Source organism: Macaca fascicularis, chromosome 1, assembly GCF_037993035.2.
Source record: "Macaca fascicularis isolate 582-1 chromosome 1, T2T-MFA8v1.1".
Taxonomy (NCBI): Eukaryota; Metazoa; Chordata; class Mammalia; order Primates; family Cercopithecidae; genus Macaca; species Macaca fascicularis.
In genome coordinates this window covers 84,913,698-84,930,074 of record NC_088375.1, presented here as the reverse complement: position 1 = coordinate 84,930,074, position 16,377 = coordinate 84,913,698, and the positions used below count along the sequence as shown (strand labels likewise).

The 16,377-nt window shown below is 40.4% G+C and overlaps 1 protein-coding gene across 39 annotated transcripts in view; it reads left to right on the top strand.

Moving 5' to 3' along the window:
- Positions 1 to 16,377, top strand: part of CDC42BPA (CDC42 binding protein kinase alpha) — a 328,933-nt gene that overhangs the window by 307,976 nt on the left and 4,580 nt on the right. For 35 of the 39 annotated variants that reach the window (XR_012433742.1, XM_005541041.4, XM_074037870.1 and 32 more), the window contains 2 exons: positions 5,559 to 5,676; positions 15,903 to 16,060. Coding sequence is in view for 35 of the 39 variants with exons in the window: in XM_005541041.4 (XP_005541098.3) it covers positions 5,559 to 5,676; positions 15,903 to 16,060 (276 nt within the window). In the remaining 4 variants the exon portion in view is untranslated. Of the gene's footprint in view, positions 1 to 5,558; positions 5,677 to 7,471; positions 7,569 to 15,902; positions 16,061 to 16,377 lie in introns of those variants that run through there. The other 4 variants (XR_010585975.2, XR_010585988.2, XM_074037848.1 and 1 more) reach the window with 3 other exon arrangements.

Here is a 16,377-nt window from a genome sequence, read left to right as displayed (position 1 = left end):
CTTCCTCTTCCTCTTCCTCTGTTTATCTTCCTCTTCTTTCTTTCCCATTTCCATTTGTTTCTTCTTTTGAGGAAGAAGATGGAGGAATAGGAAAGATTTCAATTTTTATTTTTGAAACACAGTATTGAAGATTTGTCTATGTTTAATGAAAGATTTTTCCATCATAAGAAATAGCTCTCTATTCTATTAAAACGAACAGGAAAGGGCTCCCAGAATTTCTGAATTTTTTAGCTCCTTACCCTATAACCAGTTCAATTCAGTGAAATGTTTTATATTTAGTGAGGTTAGTCTGTGGTAGAGCCCATCCACAGACCTATGTACAATAAACCCCTTTTTGAAAAGCTTAAAAATCTCCAAAGTAAAAAGTTAAAAAATTAATATTAATGAGTAACAAAAATTCTAAAAATAAGTAGATACTAATCTTTGAGTTACTGAAATGCATGTAATTCCAACCAGGATCCAAGGTAAGAAAACTAAAGCAAAGAGAGAGGAAAATTTAGAAAGCATGCTGTATTCTGAAGGATTATGGCAGCTGCTGTTGGTCTCTTCCATTCAGCTTGTATCTTTGCTACCAGTGGCTTTGCAATAGGGTGGAGAGCTGGTGGCCATTAAAGCTGAATATTCGTATGTCCATCAAGTGGTGTATGCTTACAGTAACTTCAAGGGAACATCTTCTAAAGTTAGTTTTGCAGGTAATAAAATGTTTGAATTGTATAATGTATCACTTCCCACAATGTCCCCTAACTTACAGCAATAGTAGATCAATTTTTGTATTTATATATGTAGAAATTTTCCAATTAGAAAATTAGCTATAGGATGGGAAGTTTATTTTTTTGTTTGTATTATAAAGTTATTCTAAATTATAACGTTTTAAATGTTATTGACATTTAAATTATTATATCACTTAAATATCTTATCTGACCAAATTAAATTAACCATGATAAAATAAGTCTTAGTTTGCTTAGACTGCAGGGAGTGGATTCCAGAGGAATTTTGTATTTGTTAATCAGGAACTTTTCACTGGGTAGGATGGCTCACACATGTAATCCCAGCTCTTTGGGAGGCTGAAGCAGGAGGATCACGAGCCTAGGAGTTTGAGACAACCCTGGCCAACCATAGCGAGACCTCATTTCTGCAAAAAATAAAAATAAATTAGCTGGATGTGGTGGCACATGCCTGTGGACCCAGCTACTTGGGAGGCTGAGGGGAGAAGATCACTTGCGCCTGGGAGCTCGATGTGGCAGAGAGCTGTGATTGCACCACTGCACTCCAGCTTAGGTGATAGAGCAAGACTCTGTCTCAAAAAAATAATAACTTTTCATATAAAAGACTATGGAAATGTTGCTTTAGTTAGTCATCTATAACTAGAAATACCGTACCATCAAATGAAAGTCTTACCCTAATCTTATGCATATTTGTACCTTGAAAGGACCAGAGGCTTAGGTTTCTTGTCACTTTATAATGAAATGTATTCAACTCTAGCTGACTGAATGATAAACTTTTTTTTTTAACAAAACTTTTTTTTTTTTTTTTGTCATTCCTTTATTATTTCAGCCCGTTACGGTGTTACTAAGTTTCAGGTATATTTTGTAGCCTTAATTTTTGCTATTTATTCTAGGGTAGGTTTGTTTTATAGGAAAGGACAACATCAATATATATTAAGGTTTACAGAAAAACAATAATGAAATGTATAGCCTGAAACAAATATTCCCACCTCCTTTGAGCTTTTCCTGGCTGCGTTGTTCACACGTTGCTTGCATCTTACAGGGTTGCTCCTGTAAATGTGACTGTTGAATTGCTAGCATTGACTATTTCCATTTTAATTTTTTTATTTTCTTAGAGAAAAAAAAAGCATCTGCTTTAAATAATGCACCAAGAATTACATGGACTGTGCAAATTTGGTAGATAAACCAAATTCATGTAAATGGCATCGGTTAAATTTGGGGCCAACAAGTTGCCAACTTTCAGTATGTGCGATTCTTCAAAATGTATGCTTTGGAGCTTTTCAAGTGATATTAATATATGCTTTCCCGGGTGCTGGCTTTGACCCTTTTTTAGTTGTTTTGCCATAACCTTTTCTCAGGCATTTCAGGTGCATGTAGGAAAGTTCAGTGCTGCAAACTTTCTCAGAGCTCTAACCTCTCCTTGGAGTGAGTTTCACAATTGCATGGCATCTGGGAACTCAGTTTCCAGTTTTAGACTTTTATTATAACTAAAAAATATTTTTTAGCCCCATTTGTACATTTCTTTATTGCTTGTTTCTTTTAACCTCAAAAGCCTTAAGTATTTATGCCCATTTCATTGTATTCTATGTTAAATTATTTAACCTAGATCATATAGCAAAGAAGACAGTCATCTTTTAAGTGTTTGCGTAGAATGTTACTTTGTATCTTTAAAACACAGACCTGTAACTTCAAATCAATATTAACTGAACACTGTTTTACAGAAAGGATCATATTTTGAAATTACATTGCCAACTGAATTAATCTCAATACTCAAATTAGAAAATTGGGATTGCAGATATAATCTATTCATTTTCCATTTATTTATTCAGCAAATATCTTTCAGCACCTAACTATTTTAGGTGCTGGAGAGTGTAGTGTTATTGTAATAGCAGTCAGTATAAGAAATTATGTGATGACTAAAGAACTGAGGCTAGGGAACCGTATGCTTACTGAATAACCAGGACAAATGAACTGTCAGCCCAAAAGCTGAGGACCCTGAGGTGGTGAGTGTGGAGGACAGTGTGCCTATCAACAGTGTCCCCCTGGGTTTCCATGTTTAAAGGTCAAGTATGAGGACATTTAGTAAAATATGTAAAATGTAATTTAAGCATTTAGGCCTTTTCTCTTACTGAAACTTCTAAAACCATTTAGGTAAGATAGATTTGTATTAACATTAAATAACATAAGTCATGAATAAACATAAGTCATACCACAAAGTTTATCAACGTATGGCAGGTATGTGAATAAATTTCTCTAATGTATTTTCTGTGTTAAGCTACTAGAAGAAAAAGTAATATTTCCTGAGCCCAAAACGATGAGAAAAGATTGTGGTTTTGAAACAGTAAAATGAGGCAGACAGTTGTAACATTTTTAAAAAATAACTAGTTAGCTTGGTGTTCTATTGCATTTGAAAACAGCATGATACACTATCATCAACGGTTAAAGAAATTGTGTTGGAAGAAAAGATAGGAAACACATCAAATTGTTAATAGTATCTGGTGAATTCACAGGGGACTTTTTTGGTCCCTTATGATTTCATTATTATATGTTCTGCAGTTCATGAGTATTACCTTTATAATCAGAAAAAAAAGCAAACAATTTTAATGAACTAGTTAGCACTGAGAGAACACCAGGTTAATAAATATATCTTCCAGTCACATTTTGTTATGTCTTAGTGGCTATGACTATCTGTGTGATTTTCTGATGATGTAGAAAAGATAAAGGATTACCCTATACTAACGGTAGCCTATAGCATTCTATGAAGAGAGCATCTCTTTTCAAAGGAAAGTTGCATGTTATAATTTAACTTGGAATTAAGCTATTTGGCTTTACTCAACAAATTGATCCTTTGGAAAAGTCACAAAACTTGATTTTTTTAGGGCTTTCAATGTGTGATTTTTTTTTTCATTGCATTTCCATTATAGAGTTAAGGTCTTATTTAAACATGTAAAATTTGTGATCCCCCCACCACCAAGCAGAATTGCTGGGAGTTTGTTGTTGTTGTTTTGAGATGGAGTCTCGCTCTGTCGCCCAGGCCAGAGTGCAGTGGCATGATCTTGGCTCCTCCGGCAACCTCCACCTCCCAGGTTCAAGCAATTCTCCTGCCTCAGCCTCCTGAGTAGCTGGGACTACAGGTGCGTGCCACCACGCCAGCTAATTTTTTGTATTTTTAGTAGAGACAGGGTTTCACCATATTGGCCAGGCTGGTCTCGAACTCCTGACCTTGTGATCCGCCCACCTCAGCCTCCCAAAGTGCTGGGATTACAGGCCTGAGCCACCACGCCTGGCCAGAATTGCTGTTTTGATGTGACTAAAAGGAAGTTTGAAAGTGATATTGCAGATAGCTGTATGAGGTTGTTACCAGAACAGAGGAAAGAAAGGGCACATAGTAGGACTGGGCTACATGCTTTCTTTTTGCTAGTGTAATTAGCTTCATCCTCAGACAAGCCCCAGGAGGCAATTATCCCCATGATACTGCTGAGGGAACTGGGGCTCAGAGTTTACCAACCCCAAGCCCTGCTGTTAGTCAACTGTGCAGCACAGATGTGAGTAGTGGGCCAAATCCCTCTGTAGCCTGTGCTCACAGCCACCATGCTGCCTTTATGGCACACCCTCTTGAACAGCCAGTGAAGGAGAGGCTGGCTGACAATAGGCTAGTAAGATTACCATCATTTTCTTACCTATGAAAGAAAAATCAATAAGGAGTAGATAAATCTTCCAAGTAAATATATATAAATCTGTTTATAAATTATAAGAAATCAAATCCAGACCATTTGCTTCAGAAGATGCTTACATGAGGCTGGGATTATGTCAGCAAATGGAGAAAAGCCTTGTGAGTGTTAAAAGAGATGTTAATAACATGGTGTATATATAGTTTGCCTTCTGCAGGATTTATAAAGAATATTGAAATATTTTTCAATATTCAATATCTGAACTTTTTCAGCCCCAACATTTCATCCTTCTGGTCTGAAAAAGATTGGGGCCTTTGGGGAGTCTACCTGCTTTCTGTTCTCAACTATAACCAGACAGCTCACCCTGCACACCACCTCTCTGGCTGTCCTTTAGGTGTGTGTGATTTGCAAAACATTCTGTGGCCTATTTTCCTACCTCACACACTTAAAATCATTCAGTAATTAAATGGAAAAATCAGTAAGGAGTAGATAAATCTTCCAAGTAAATGTATATAAACCTGTTTATAAACTTTGAAATCAAATCCAGACCATTTACATCAGAAATTAGTTTTCAAACTAATAGTCCCAAATTAACTAACTTCACCTAGTTTGTGAGTATTGCAGCGTCTTACTTCTAATCTCAGTATTACTATTGGTGTGAGTCAGTAAAGATGTCTGGTGACCGGGGCGTGAACTTATAAATGGCACATTTAGTATCACATCAATAAAACATTTTCTTGAGAAGAATATAATTTTAGTAGAATTTTCTCCAAACGGACTTATTCAGCTGTTGAGCAAATAAAAATGTCATACATGGTAAAAACTTTCAGTTATTGGCAAATGTCCATGTAATTCTACCCTTCACTGTCACATCTAACCATATAACTTTTACTTACTGTTTTTACAACCCAAAAAATGCTGTTTACTGATAAGTATTTCAGTAAGTATAAGTACTTATTCCTGATTAGGATGAGATTTACTTCATGCTAGGTTTTTATTACTTTTGTGGGTGGGAAAGACTATATAATCTGCCGTTCCTTACTGTGTGTCATTCTGGTCAAGATGACTTTAATTCTTGGTAATTATAGTGAAAAATAGACATCTCTGCAGAAAAATCAGTTTCTTTCTGGCTAAAGGATGTCTCTCTTGCTTTTGTTTATAGAACCCTCGGCCTCAGGAAAGTCGGACAGTATTCAGTGGCTCAGTCAGTATTCCATCTATCACCAAATCCCGCCCTGAGCCAGGCCGCTCCATGAGTGCTAGCAGTGGCCTGTCAGCAAGTAAGTGCCGGGGCTGCAGGAAGGTGCCTCCGAGACAGGGTGACCCCAGCTCCTTCCCCTCCTGTCCTGTGGGTGACATGTCCTTCACTTACGTGTGCCCATTGCATTCTCAAGTGGCTGAAGTGTCTCACACCCTGCTGGGTAATGCCTAATAGGCACAAATGCAGTTGTTAAGAAAATAGTCCCCAAGTCCTTTTAGAGTATACAGGCCATCTGGGAGACAGACAAATATGATTACAAATTGTGGTGATAAATGCTCTGAAGGAAGTAAACAGCATACAGTAATAGAGAATAACAAGGAGTAACTGTTCGGGATGAATCCCTACTTGGCAGAATAATTAGGAAAATCACTCCCTAGAGGTGGAGTCATGTTTGAGTAATATTTGGTTAACTGAAAGAAGGCTAGTGTGGTTACATGGTAGTGGTGAGGAAGTAACAAAAATTAAAGGGGAGTAGCAGGTAAGAGTCAGACCAGCAGGGACTTGAAGACCAAGGTAAGACATTTTTTACTTTATTCAAAAGCAAAAGGAAGACTTTTAAGTAGGGAAAATTTTTCATTCAATTTACATTCTTAAAACAATCCTGCAGGCTGCATGGTGGAGAATGGACTAGAGGCGGGAAGAGTGGAAGCCAGCATCCAGATAGGAGACTCCTAGAGTGATCCCGGTGGAAACCGATGAGGGCTTGGGATGCAGCAGGGGCAGAAGGAGAGAAGATGGTAGATTCTCCAGATATATTTTCAGAGTTAAAAGCAGTAAGACTTGATGATGAATTAGTTGTGGAAAAGTAAGGGAGAGAGTTAAAGATGACACCCAGACTTTCTGCTAGGGCCTTAGTATGATACCATTTACTCCCATTTACCACCATTTAAGAAGGGGCTGGGGCAGGACATTCCAGGCATGTCCAAAGTTCCCGAGGTAGCAAAAAAAAAAAAAAAAAAAAAAATGCATATGTTTGATTCACTGAAAGAAGGCCAGGAATGGATTCAAGAATATACCCTTTACTACAATAAAGATAACATTCATTCAGTACACATCTTTGAGATTCCATTAGCTACCAACTCTTCTGCGAGGTGCTGGGGGTAAAAATCATATATGACCTAGTACCTGTTTCAGGTGTGTCTCAGTCTTTATTAGTCTCTCTCTCTCTCTCTCTTTTTTTAAACTGTACTCGGAACTGCAACATCTCTTTTCTACACTTTCAAACTAGAACCTTGAGCTAAGGGACCGTAGAGAGAAAAAACTGCTCCATGGTGCACTTAGGTTCAGCTACTGTCACGGAGCAACTTTTTGGTGGGGGGAAAGGTGTATAAAAAGATATTGTCTGCCTGAATAAAATTATACAAAGATGCTAAAAGCTACTTACCTCAAAATGAGAGAAATGTACAGATGGGACATCTGGCTGATTTAAAAAAATAAATTTTACTCCCGTCAAATTCACTGCGATCTTAGATATTTCCTGGGTTATAAGCAGTGAGGTTGTACATTGTCAAGTGATCATTGTAGTTTCTTACCTGGGGAAGACCGTTCTTGGCTGAAGGGTTGCTTTTCTGTAACTTCCTCAAATGTGTGCTTTCCCGGGAACATGGCACTTGCTTGGAGATCAGAGAGAGTGTCAATCGAGTGTGCCAGCGTAAATGCAGTCCCAAAGTGTACCAGGTGCAACTTCAGTGAAACCTTTTTTCACCTCCATGCAAATGAACTTTAAGAGAAAGTAACTGCACTAAATTCAATTTCACATTTAAAAGTCATTGAGTCAGAAAACTTACTTGTTCCCTTCTATTCTTGAATGTTAGATGGTTGAGTTCAAGTCTTCTGATGCAGATTGAGTTTCCACCATTCATTTGCTCTTCATTCAGCAAGTACTGATTTTGGCACCCAATTTGTGCCCAGGTATTTCTTTTTTTTTTTTTTTAGATTCTGGCAACATAAAGGTGAATGATGTTGTGTTAGTTACCTCTTGCTACATAAGAAATTATCCCACAAATTAGGAGCTTTAAAATAGCAAACATTTATTATCTCACAGTGCCTTAGGGTCAGGAATCTGAGAACATCATAGACTGGATGGCTCTGGTTCAGGGTTTCTCAGAAGATTGCAGTTGAGTTGTTTGCTGGGGCCACAGTCACCTGAAGACTCAGCTGTGACTAGAGAATCTGCTTCCAGGCTCACCCATGTGGTTGTAGACAGGTCTGAGTTCCTCACCAACTGTTGGTTGGAGGCTTCCCGTTTTTGCCATTGTGGGCCTCTCCATACCCAGTGCCTGAGTGTCCTTGTGGCCTGGCTGCAGGCTTCCTCCAGGGCAAGTGATCAGAGAGACAGAAGCAGCAGTCTTCTACCTAACCTCAGGAGTGCTGTATCATCACTTCTGCAGTATGCTGTTGATCACACAGACCAGCCCTGGGTGTGTGGCAGGGGACTACATATGAGTGAATACTAGAAGGGACAATCATCTTGGAGGCTGGCTACAGACCTACAGCATGCTTTCAAGGAGCTTTTGATTTACAAGATGTTGAAATGTACAGTTTGCAACTTTGTTGCCATTATCGCCTAACATCATCTGGACCCAGTATGTAGCCTTGACCATGAAAAAATCTTGCTAAGTGGGAAAATAACAGCCACTTCTATTATGTTTTTATTAGCGATAGCTAGATTTGATGATTGATGTAAGCTGTTACTAACTATAAGTTATCAGGAAGTCAGGTACAAAGGTGTTACAACTTTAGGAATTAAGTAATGGTCTATAATTCGTTACCTGAAGCCCTTGAGGCCAGAATGTTTTTATGTTTTAGAAAGGGATCTACCTTGTATTATGTTATATTCCCAGCAAGATCCATGACAAACAAACACATTAAGTTCCCACAAACACATTAATACTCACACAGCAAAAGTTATGACTGTTCACACTGTAAATATAGGAATAAATTGAGTCTTTATAAACAAAGCCTAAAGTCAACCTCCAGGATTTTTTTTGGGTTTTTTGTTGTTGTTGTTTTGTTTTTTGTTTTGGTTTTGTGTTTCTGTTTTTGTTTTTTGACACGGAGTTTCACTCTGTTGCCCAGGCTGGAGTGCAGTGGTACGATCTTGGCTCACTGCAACCTCCGCCTCCCAGGTTCAAGCAATTCTCCTGCCTTGGCCTCCCGAGTAAGTGGGACTGCAGGCGGGTGCCACCATGCCCAGCTAATTTTTGCATTTTTAGTATAGATGGGGTTTTACCATGTTGGCCAGGCTGGTCTTGAACTCCTGACCTCTTGATCCGCCCACTTTAGCCTCCCAAAGTGCTGGGATTACAGGCCTGAGCTACCACGTGTGGCCTTATTTTTAATTTTTTGAGACAGAGTATCTGTTGCCCAGGCTGGAATGCAATGGCACAGTCTTTGCTCACTGCAACCTCTGCCTCCCAGATTCAAGCAATTCTCCTGCCCCAGCCTCCCAAGTAGCTGGGATCACAGGCATGCGCCACCATACCCAGCCAATTTCTGTACTTTTAGTGGAGATAGGGTTTCACCGTGTTGGCCAGGCTGCTCTTGAACTTCCAACTTCAGGTGATCCACCCACCTCTGCCTCCCAAAGTGCTGGGATTACAGGTGTGAGCCACCACGCCCGGCCCAGTTCACATTAGGTTTTGTCATCACATGAATTTGCATCAAGCTTGTGAAAAAACTTTTGGTTTTCAGGACTTTTGGATTTGTGGAATTGCAGATAAAGATAGGCCCTAAATTGCAAAGATTTAAAGAGCCGAGACAGCCCATCTCCTTAGAAGTGCTGAAGTGAGGCTCCCATATCGCTATTGATGGCATGCAGACGAACTGGAACTGGCCTGGCATTCTTGTCAAGGCCCTTAATGCGTTCATCGAGTTTGGCCTTTTTTATGTCCCTGGTTACCAGCTGCTTGTCCAGTAAAGACACAAGAGGAAAGACCCTCTCGGGAATGCCGAGGGGCATCTGGTATTTAGAGTGCCTCCTGCTGGCTTCAAGACTAGGCCAATTCATATAAAATGTTTCCAGAAGGACAGCCAGCCAAGAAAGAGACAAGAAGGAACAGGCCAACTATGTTCAGTCTCTACAGCAAGAAGCACAGGATCTTCCACAGCCAGACTCGCAATTTCATGATGCAAAGTCAAACTGAAACAGCAGTGCTCATCACGCTTCCTTCCCTCCTTTCCAGTTCACCTGAGGAATGAGACCCACTCCTGTCAGCAGTAGGGACTCACTGGGAACCTCCCAGACCCTCCTGGAAGTCATGCAGAGGTTGGACATCGCTCATCCCCAAGAGATTTAGGGCCCAGCCCCCAGAGTCACCACTTAAAACTCTCTGGAAGGGGCTGTACCCTGAGTACAGTACATCGTCTCAGCCAGAGGGTCCCCAGGCCCCTTTTGCTGTTCAATCAAAACAGCCCTGCCTTGATTTTTTTTTAAAGGTTGTAGTGTTTGAGTGTAACCTTTCTTTGAAAAAAAAAATTCCTGAAGTTTGAAAGTGAAAAAAAAGTGGAAATCACTGGGGTAGAATTCAGTTCATTTCTTTGTTCTATAAATGATGGCTAAGAAGGAGGGGAGACAGTGAAAAGACCAGAAGCACAGTGCGGGCCCGCACACACCTTGTCTTGCATGTTACTCTCCATGCATTGAGTGTTGAGTTGTTCCCACAAAGTCCTGTAAGGTAGAATTTATTTTTTTACTTAAAGGTAAAGAAAATGGAAACTCAGAAAGATAAAATGACTTGCTTAAGGTCGCACCATTAATAAGCAAAGTGGTGGAAGTCTCTGGCAGTTTGGCTTTCTGTGCAGAATAACAAAATGTTAAAGTAACTTTTTTGTTGTTTGTTGAACTGAGCACTAAACTAGGCATGGAATTGGAAGAAAACTCAAAAAATATTTTATGGCATTCGATTAGGTTTTAATCTAAGGAGACAGGCATTCCACATCAAAAAAGTAAAGAGTATATTTCCTGAGAAATATGTCAACAAATGAAGACCATTGCATGTGGAGAAATCCAATGATGGGGATGGAGTGTTACGGGAAATGCATCTTCTGGGGAGTGAGGTTGTCAGTGGTTCTTAACCTGAGGGGCCTTCTGGAATCATCCGGAGGGATGATGATGGTGATGATGATTATTATTATACTTTAAGTTCTGGGATACATGTGTAGAACATGCAGGTTTGTTACATGGGTATACATGTGCCATGGTAGTTTGCTGCACCCATCAACCTGTCATCTACATTAGATATTTATCCTAATGCTATCCCTTCCCTAACCCCCCACCTCCTGACAGGCCCCGATGTATGATGTTCCCCTCCCCGTGTCCGTGTATTCTCATTGTTCAACTCCTACTTATGAGTGAGAATATATGGTGTTTGGTTTTCTGTTCCTGTGTTAGTTTGCTGAGAATGATTATTTCTAGCTTCATCCATGTCCCTGCAAAGGCCATGAACTCACCCTTTTTTATGGTTACATAGTATTCCATGGTGTATATGTGCCACATTTTCTTTATCCAGTCTGTCATCGATGAGCATTTGGGTTGGTTCCAAGTCTTTGCTATTGTGAATAGTGCTGCAGTAAACATAAGTGTGCTTGTGTCTTTATAGTAGAATGATTTATAATCCTTTGGGTACATATCCAGTAATGGGTTTGCTGGGTCAAATGGTATTTCTGGTTCTAGATCCTTGAGGAATTGCCACTGTCTTCCACAATGGTTGAACTAACTTACACTCCCACAACAGTGTAAAAGCATTTCTAAGCCGGGTGTGGTGGCTCAGGCCTGTAATCCCAGCACTTTAGGAGGTCGAGGTGGGTGGATCACAAGGTCAGGAGATCAAGACCATCCTGGCTAAGACGGTGAAACCCTGTCTCTACTAAAAATACAAAAAATTAGCTGGGCTTTGTGGCGCGCACCTGTAGTCCCAGCTACTCGGGAGGCTGAGGCAGGAGAATGGCGTGAACCTGGGAGGCAGAGCTTACAGTGAGCTGAGATTGCACCACTGCACTCCAGCCTGGGTGACAGAGACTGTGTCTCAAAAAAAAAAAAATTTCTATTTCTCCACATCCTCTCCAGCATCTGTTGTTTCCTGATTTTTTAATGATCACCATTCTAACTGGCATTAGATGGTATCTCATTGTGGTTTTGATTTGCATTTCTCTAATGACCAGTAATGATGAGCTTTTTTTTGTATGTTTCTTAGCCACATAAATGTCTTCTTTTGAGAAGTGTCAGTTCATATCTTTTGATGGGTTTTTTTTTTTTTTTTCTTGTAAATTTGTTTAAGTTCTTTGTAGATTCTGGATATTACCCTTTGTCAGTTGGATAGATGGCAGAACTTTTCTCCCATTCTGCAAGTTGCCTTTTCACTCTGATGATAGTTTATTTTGCTGTGCAGAAGCTCTTTAGTTTAATTAGATACCATTTGCGAATTTTGGCTTTTGTTGCCATTGCTTTTAGTGTTTTAATCATGAAGTCTTTGCCCATGCCTATGTCCTGAATGGTATTCCCTAGGTTTTCTTCTAGGGTTTTTATGGTCTTAGGTCTTACGCTTAAATCTTTAATCCATCTTGAGTTAATTGTGGTGTAAGGTGTAAGGAAGGGGTCCAGTTTCAGTTTTCTGCATATGGCTAGCCAGTTTTCCCAACACCATTTATTAATTAGGGAATCCTTTCCCCATTGCTTGTTTTTGTCAGGTTTGTCAAAGATCAGATGGTTGTAGATGTGTGGCATTATATCTGAGCCCTCTGTTTTGTTCCATTGGTCTATATATCTGTTTTGGTACCAGTACCATGCTGTTTTGGTTACTGTAGCCTTATAGTATAGTTTGAAGTCAGGTAATGTGATGCCTCCAGCTTTGTTCTTTTTGCTTAGGATTGTCTTGGCTACATAGGCTATTTTTTGGTTCCATATGAGATTTAAAGTAGTTTTTTCTAATTCTGTGAAGAAAGTCATTGGCAGCTTGATGGGGGGATAGCATTGAATCTGTAAATTACTTTGTGCATTATGGCCATTTTCATGATATTCATTCTCCCTATCCATGAGCATGGTATGTTCTTCCATTTGTTTGTGTCCTCTTTTATTTCACTGAGCAGTGGTTTGTAGTTCTCCTTGAAGAGGTCCTTCACATCCCTTGTAAGTTGTATTCCTAGGTATTTTATTCTCTTTGTAGCAATTGTAATGGGAGTTCACTCATGATTTGGCTGTCTGTATTACTGGTGTGTAGGAATGCATGTGATTTCTGCACAGTGATTCAAGCAGACCTAATAGATACCTACAGAACTCTCCACTCCGAATCAACAGAATATACATTCTTCTCAGCACCACATCACACTTACTCTAAAATTGACCACATAATTGTAAGTAAAACACTCCTCACCAAATGCAAAAGAACGGAAATTATAGCAGTGTCTTGCGACCACAGTGCAGTCAAATTAGAACTCAGGATTAAGAAACTCACTCAAAACCGCACAACTGCATGGAAACTGAACAACCTGCTCCTGAATGATTACTGGGTAAATAATGAGATGAAAGCAGAAATAAGTTCTTTAAAACCAATGAGAACAAAGGTACATGTACCAGAATCTCTGGGACAGAGCTAAAGCAGTGTGTAGAGGGAAATTTATAGCACTAAATGCCCACAGGAGAAAGCGGGAAAGATCTAAAATCAACACCCTAACATCCCAATTTAAAGAACTAGAGAAGCAAGAGCAAACAAATTCAAAAGCTAGCAGAATACAAGAAATAACTAAGATCAGAGCAGAACTGAAGGAGATAGAGACACGAAAAACCCTTCAAAAAATCAATGATTCCAGGAGCTGTTTTTTTGAAAAGATTAACAAAATAGGCTGCTAGCCAAACTAATGAGAGAGAGGAATCAAACAGACACAATTTTAAAAATGATAAAGGGGAGATCACCACTGATCCCACAGAAATACAAACTATCATCAGAGAATACTATAAACATCTCTACACAAATAAAATAGAAAATCTAGAAGAAATGGATAAATTCCTGGACACATTCACCCTCCCAAGACTAAACCAGGAAGAAGTCGAATCCCTGAATAGACCAATAACAGGCTCTGAAATTGAGGCAGTAATTAATAGCCTACCAGCCAAAAAAAAAAAGCCCAGGACCAGGCAGATTTATAGCCGAATTCTACAAGAGGTACAAAGGGGCTGGTACCATTCCTTCTGAAACTATTCCAAACAATAGAAAAAGAGGGAATCCTCCCTAACTCATTTTATGAGGCTAGCATCATCCCGATACCAAAACCTGGCAGAGACACAACAAAAAAAGAACATTTCAGGCCAATATCCCTGATGAACATTGATGCGAAAACCCTCAATAAAATACTAGCAAACTGAATCCAGCAGCACATCAAAAAGCTTATCCACAACGATCAATTCGGCTTCATCCCTGAGATGCAAGGCTGGTTCCACATACGCAAGTCAGTAAACGTAATCCATCATGTAAACAGAACCAGTGAAAAAAACCACACGATTATCTCAATAGATGCAGAAAAGGCCTTCGATAAAATTCAACACCCTTCATGCTAAAAACTCAATAAACTAGGTATTGATGGAACGTATCTCAAAATAATAAGAGCTATTTATGACAAACCCACAGCCAATATCATACTGAATGGGCAAAAGCTGAAAGCATTCCCTTTGAAAACTGCAACAAGACAAGGATGCCCTCTCTCATCACTCCTATTCAACATAGTGCTGGAAGTTCTGGCAAGGGCAATCAGAGAAGAGAAAGAAATAAAGGGTATTCAGATAGGAAGAAAGGAAGCCAAATTGTCTCTGTCTGCAGATGACATGATCGTGTATTTAGAAAACCCGTTCATCTCAGTCCAAAAATCTCCTTAAGCTGACCAGCAACTTCAGCAAAGTCTCAGGATACAAAGTCAATGTGCAAAAATCACAGGAGAACCTTTAAAGTTAAATCAGAAACTCTGCTGTAATTGTTCTGGGATAGGGCTGGGCGTTGGTGTTTGTAAAGCTCCATCATACGCTAAGCAGTATTGCTTGTCTGTGTTACCAGTGTTGCTGATCTGCGGTCAGTCAGTTACAGTGTTGAGGAAATGCCAACGAGCCTGTGACTGCAGCCTAGGTAGGGGCTTCGCAAAGAAGCTGAGGAAGGGAGGTGGAAGGGGGATTACCAAGGACAGAGTCCGCCCAGGCAGGCTCTTGTTCAGTTTATTTATGAACACTTGTGTATTTTGGTGGTCATTAGATAAATGTGCTGCTTTAAACTATCATGTTTTGACATTTTCACTGAATTCTCAATGTAAAAATCACTTGAGACATCTTAAACCAGCAAAAAGTTGAAACAAGCACAGCCTGTACCTTAGAGTTGTACTAAAACCTCAACACAGTCTTTTGGACGAATAATCCTAATACAGAAACTCAGCACGATTAAGGCATGTTTAAGCAAAAACCTTGTAATAGTAAGGAATGCTAAGAGCTTTAAATAGGTACTGACAATAGCTCCGAGATTCCCAGGGTGTTTTGCCTCTTGGCTTTTCTTCCTGTGAATGCTGCTGGTCCACTGTTACGTACCCCAACTTTGAGAACACAGTAGAGAGTGGCTTTGAAGAAAACCTCATTTTTATTTTATATCTCAGGCTCTTTGCCCTGTGAAGTAAAAGTACTTTTATGTTCTCTTTGTGGTTTTATGAAAATTGTCTAGAAGATAAGCGATATTTCTGCACTGGGTGGCATGGCCTCTCTCTGGGGATGGTTCAACTCAGCTTCCTCCTTTAGCACATCTGTTTTGAGCCTGCCGTGTGCCATGTCCTGTGCTAGGCCCTGGAGAGGCAAAGATACCTCATCTATTAGGAGAATGGCAGGCACATGATGATAACATGACTTCATAAATGCCGTGAAAGATGCCTGGGAGCTGTCAGTGACTGGGAAAGACTTGCGAGGCAGTACCAGGCAGGTGGAGACTTGACGGATTCCGGGGAATTGTTAGCAAGTGGGGCATTTGGGCAGATGGCACAGCCTAGAGAGTGCTGCTCACTCACCGGGAGTCCCCGTGGCTGGGGTGGACAGGAATAGCGAGTGAGATTGCTGGATTCAGGGTTGAGCCCAGGGCAAAGGTACTACAGTTGGACTTAATGTGCTTCAGGGGAGGAGGGGTCTGGGGCCTACAAAGGATGGCCTGTCAGCTCAGCAGTCTGTGTGCTTTCTAGAGTATTGTCCCCTCTGCATATGTAAAATTTTGCCTGCATGATGTACTGTAGGGTCATCCGCACAGAATGGCAGCGCATTAAAGAGGGAATTCTCTGGAGGAAGCTACAATGCCAAGCGGCAGCCCATGCCCTCCCCATCAGAGGGCTCTTTGTCCTCCGGAGGCATGGACCAAGGAAGTGATGCCCCGGCGAGGGACTTTGACGGAGAGGTGAGTGGGCAGGGTTCCGGAGACGTCATGCATCAAAAAGACTAGGGCGTCTTTCTAAGCAATCCCACCACCTTAGGATTGGCCTCAACTGCAGCAGGGGTCGGGGTCAGGGGCCAGCATTCACTCTTGGCCAGTGGGCAACTAGGCCAGTCACTTGGGTTGCAAACTGCAATTTTCCCAGAGGCATTCAGACTTCTGGCTTTTGTGTGAAAATACCATCATCTGTAAAGGCCTACAGAAAGGATGGAGCATACATGTTCTGTGTCTCTTCCTCAGCTCATAGAAGGGGCTTTATACTGACAGCGAGGAAGCCCCAT